This window comes from Cryptomeria japonica, chromosome 3, assembly GCF_030272615.1.
Source record: "Cryptomeria japonica chromosome 3, Sugi_1.0, whole genome shotgun sequence".
Taxonomy (NCBI): domain Eukaryota; kingdom Viridiplantae; phylum Streptophyta; class Pinopsida; order Cupressales; family Cupressaceae; genus Cryptomeria; species Cryptomeria japonica.
The window spans coordinates 45,280,983-45,285,024 of record NC_081407.1 but is presented as its reverse complement, the minus strand read 5'-3'; the positions used below and the strand labels follow the sequence as shown (position 1 = coordinate 45,285,024).

Below are 4,042 nucleotides of genomic sequence, written 5' to 3'. Positions count from 1 at the left end.
ATCTGTGTTCTTGAATTCATTGATTTCATTATTTGCAAGTAAATTCATTGTAGATTAAGTGGTACTGGTCCCCCTTGTCCTGTGAGGCATGAGAGAGAATCGACCAGTGTTTCTACTGCTATGCATTTGCTTTATTTTGAGTTTTACGAAATGAACATGTGTGAAAGTTGGAGTCTATGAGCTCTTCATTTGAAATAGATCTTCATGATATTCTTTCAGTTTTGATTTGTAAGCATTCTTTTGTGTTGATGAATGAATGCGAAAACCTTTTGCGTTTTTTGGTTAAAAGTGTATCCATTTCAAAGTTTTCTGCATAAAAATTCATTGTAAATCTTACGAGGAGCTGCCCTCTAATGCAGAGGATGAGCCTACAATCGGTTCACTCAACTGTTGGTTTATTTGTTTTCCTTTCATAAAGGGGTGTGCATGAGTCATATTGTAAATCAAAATATAGTTTAAAGAAAGGGGCAAATCTGTTAACCAACAAGAATACAGGAGCTCCATTTTATTAAAAAAAGATTCTAATTAATATTATAACATTTTTTTTCCCTTACGAAATTCTCTTCTGTATAAAAATAGTTCATGAAACCATTAGATGGCATCACATTAACAAGGGTTTCCTAATTTTTTTTTATAGGTGTCACTAAATTGTTTTAGAAATATTTTAAAGTGGGTGGTCTCATGTAGTCTAGTTTAAGCTCGTAACTTTAAGATCCAAAATTTATAAAAAACTAATGGTCTAATAATTTTTGTTATTAATTTGTATATTTAACTTGAATAAATAAATATAAAATAATAATAAAATTATTGATAAAAATTAAATTCTTTACACAAATAAAAATTTAACTAGGTAGACCTCAAAAATTTTAATTTAAATCTTCAAACTAAAATATAAAAATGTCCTATTATTTTTTTGAAATATTGTAATTAATATAACATATTTTTTTTAGGTCATAAGAGAACACTCCTTTAACATAGACATTGAAACCCTTATAATATCTCAACCTTTGACTAAGGCATCAACCCCACGACTCGCTCCCATAAAACAAAAATTAGGGTTTCAGTAGCTATAAACCCTAATCTGCTTCTCCTTTACTGCTCCCTGAATATTTTGGCGATCCGATTGAGGCGCGGCTGAGCTCGCTAGGTCTGAGAAAAAGGCTATTTTCAGGTACTGGTTTCTTTCCAATGCTTTCCTCTGGTAAACTCTCGGAAATTTTACATATCATATGCGAATTCTGAAATGAAAATCGAAAAACACTTTTCGAATTTGAAGCATATTTCTTTTTTTGTTCCTCATTAATAGTTTTGCCAAAAACTCGATGATAAATCATAAGCAGCTACCTTTTTCTTACCCCTCCATACATAGAAGCCTCACAGGGACATTTATAACTGCAATACGGGAAGATACGAATTGTTTTTTCAATCTCATTTTATTCTACTCTCTTGATCTTAAAACATGGTTTACTGGAAAGCGCAGCCTAGATGGCATGTGACATATGGCTATATCTTGTAGTTGGAAAGTTGTTCACTTAACCCTTACCAACTGGTCTCATGTATCTGCATCACTGAAAATTTTTAGTGGCCGTTGAGAAAATTCCGAATCACATATCTGAAAGTTCTTGTTTCAAGTTGTAGCTGCTTCTGATTTTCAGGTTGAAGTTTTTTTCTTTAGGCGTTTAGTATTAGCAATTGCATGGGACCACCTGAAGCAGGAATTATAGGAGCTGCATCACGCTATATGGTACTGCTAAATTGGTTTCAACAGCTTGAAGACAGATTTAATTACTCTCTCGTTGCCTTATCTGTTTGAGTAGGTAAAATTTGAGCATATTTATAAGCTCCCTGTGTTCTTGCCACATGTCAACTAGGATTGTAGAGGCTTCTACAGTTTTTTTTGGTTGTGTCAGGGGTATTCCCACGAGGCAGCCCCCATCCTGCCTTACCTCGTCTTATTTTACCCCAAGTTGGGGCCAGGAAGGGTGAGCTGGGGTGAGACTAACCCTCTGAGTTTGCACGCAATTGCCTGCAAACCATTCACATCAGGTACGAGCCTTGGAGTCATACCCGAGACTATCGGGGAGCAAGCCCATGGTCCAAGTGAACTCTGCTACTTGTGCGGTCTAAGCTTCTATAAGTTTTTATCAGAGGTTATGTTCTTGCATGCATTTTCCATTACATAACAGTCTCATTGGACAGATAGCTATCATTTTTATACCCACACAAGAATTCTGACCTTTGATACATCGTGACACTATCAAAATTTGGGTGGGTACTGTGTGGTCCATGGAGGTTGCTTTCTTAATATTCTTAATAGTTGCTGCTGCCGCCTAAATTCAATTACGTAATGATTTTTGCAGTTTAGTGGCTGTATGGTAAGTAATTTTATCTCCTACAATTTTTTAGGAGGAGAGATATTGTCCTGTGAAACCTTTTGTCTTATGCTATTTTTGTGTGGCAGTACAATTTTAAGTTGTAAATGCATATTCCAGCCTCCCTATTCAGCAGTTGCTGAGAATTAGGCTAATAATTAAATAAACAGTAGTTGATCATTGATTTCAATAGCAGATTCCTGTACTTTTTTCTTTTTTTGCATTTTTTTATGATTTTAGTTTCTATTGAAAACTGGGTGATATATTGTTGATTTATTTCCGTGTTTCCTTCCATTAAGCTTCCTCCGAGGTAAATTGAATCCTTCCTTGTGTAAAATCACATGGTTTTGAAGATGTTTGGCTGAAATTAGCAAGTTAATCTTATTTATATACTTTCATAGTTGAAAACTTAACCAGCCAATAATATCTTTTCTCCGTCCCATTATTTTGTAGTTAGTTTCTATGATCAGTTTAATTTTTTTTAGATCTTTCCAGGTTTTTAATGGGTTTGATTTTAAACCTGATCTTTATGATTAATATCTTAGACCTCTATGATATTTAACCTTCCTTTATGCCTTAGCAGGAAACCATGGATACAGGAGTTAAGCTGGCAGTTGTGGTCAAGGTCATTGGCCGTACTGGATCAAGGGGTCAAGTTACACAGGTTCGAGTGAAGTTTATAGATGATCAGAATCGTCTTATTATGCGAAATGTGAAAGGACCTGTCAGAGAAGGTGACGTCCTTACTCTGCTGGAATCTGAAAGAGAAGCAAGGAGACTGCGGTGATCATGTTTCACTTACTAAAATTCTTGGGTTTGGATTGCGGTGGAATATTTTCGTAGATTTTTGAATGAGCAGAGATCATGGAGTATAGCCTTTTAATGTTTTAGACATTTATTGGAAATTGTTTTCTTTGATTGCCTGATAGGCAATGCTTAATTTGTTTTATTAAACAAGACTTGTTATTATCAACTACTCTTCTTGATTTGAATCTAATCTATAATCATATGGTTTCTAGGAAATATATATTGATTTATAATTGTGATTGTATCCTGGATGAATATATTATCTCATTGTCTTCTTTTATATTATAATTCTGGTTATAATTATTTGATTTTAACCGTATCTATTATGCATATCAAATGAGTGTACAGTTCATAACAATAACATGTAGTTAGCTTATGTGGTGTTTTTTGCATTGCACATCTCCAGTATAATTTTCCTTGTAATTTAGTTCCATATTATTGGTGTGGTTGATTTCAGTTTCATTTCTCATTTTACACTTGGCAAAGCCTCATAGATTTTTTTGGATTGTTAATCTTGGTCTGTGGCATAAAGATGGTGTGGGGTTAGTAGCAGGTCCATTTCCCTTGTTAGGTTTGCCAATTCCTCATTGATTCTTTGTAGTCTCAGATCGTTAATCCCAATATTTGGCTTAAAAATTGTTTCCTGTTGCATGGATTTATGCTTATGGTTAAGCTATTTTATAATAAAAGCTATTTTATAATAAAAGTATGTTGTCGTCTCTTTGCCAAGGTTTAATGCTTGATGGCAGTAGTTTTATGGGTCACAATTGTATAGTATAGTTTTATGGTCTAGCCTTATTCATTTACTCATGTTACTTGATCTGAATGGTGTCCTAATTCCTGTAACATCAGCTGGTGACTAT

General features: G+C 34.1%; 1 protein-coding gene across 1 annotated transcript; it reads left to right on the top strand.

Annotated features, from left to right (window-relative positions):
• Positions 1–1,005: 1,005 nt before the first annotated feature.
• Positions 1,006–3,412, top strand: LOC131033170 (small ribosomal subunit protein eS28). The gene is made up of 2 exons (XM_057964316.2): positions 1,006–1,171; positions 2,956–3,412. The coding sequence occupies exon 2, from the start codon at positions 2,962–2,964 to the stop codon at positions 3,157–3,159; it is 198 nt and encodes a 65-aa protein (XP_057820299.1). The 5' UTR covers positions 1,006–1,171; positions 2,956–2,961; the 3' UTR covers positions 3,160–3,412.
• The last annotated feature ends 630 nt before the right edge of the window (positions 3,413–4,042 follow it).

Coding starts and splice junctions, on each gene's coding strand:
- LOC131033170 (XM_057964316.2), top strand. CDS start 2,962: ATGGATACAGGAGTTAAGCTGGCAGTTGTGGTCAAGGTCATTGGCCGT.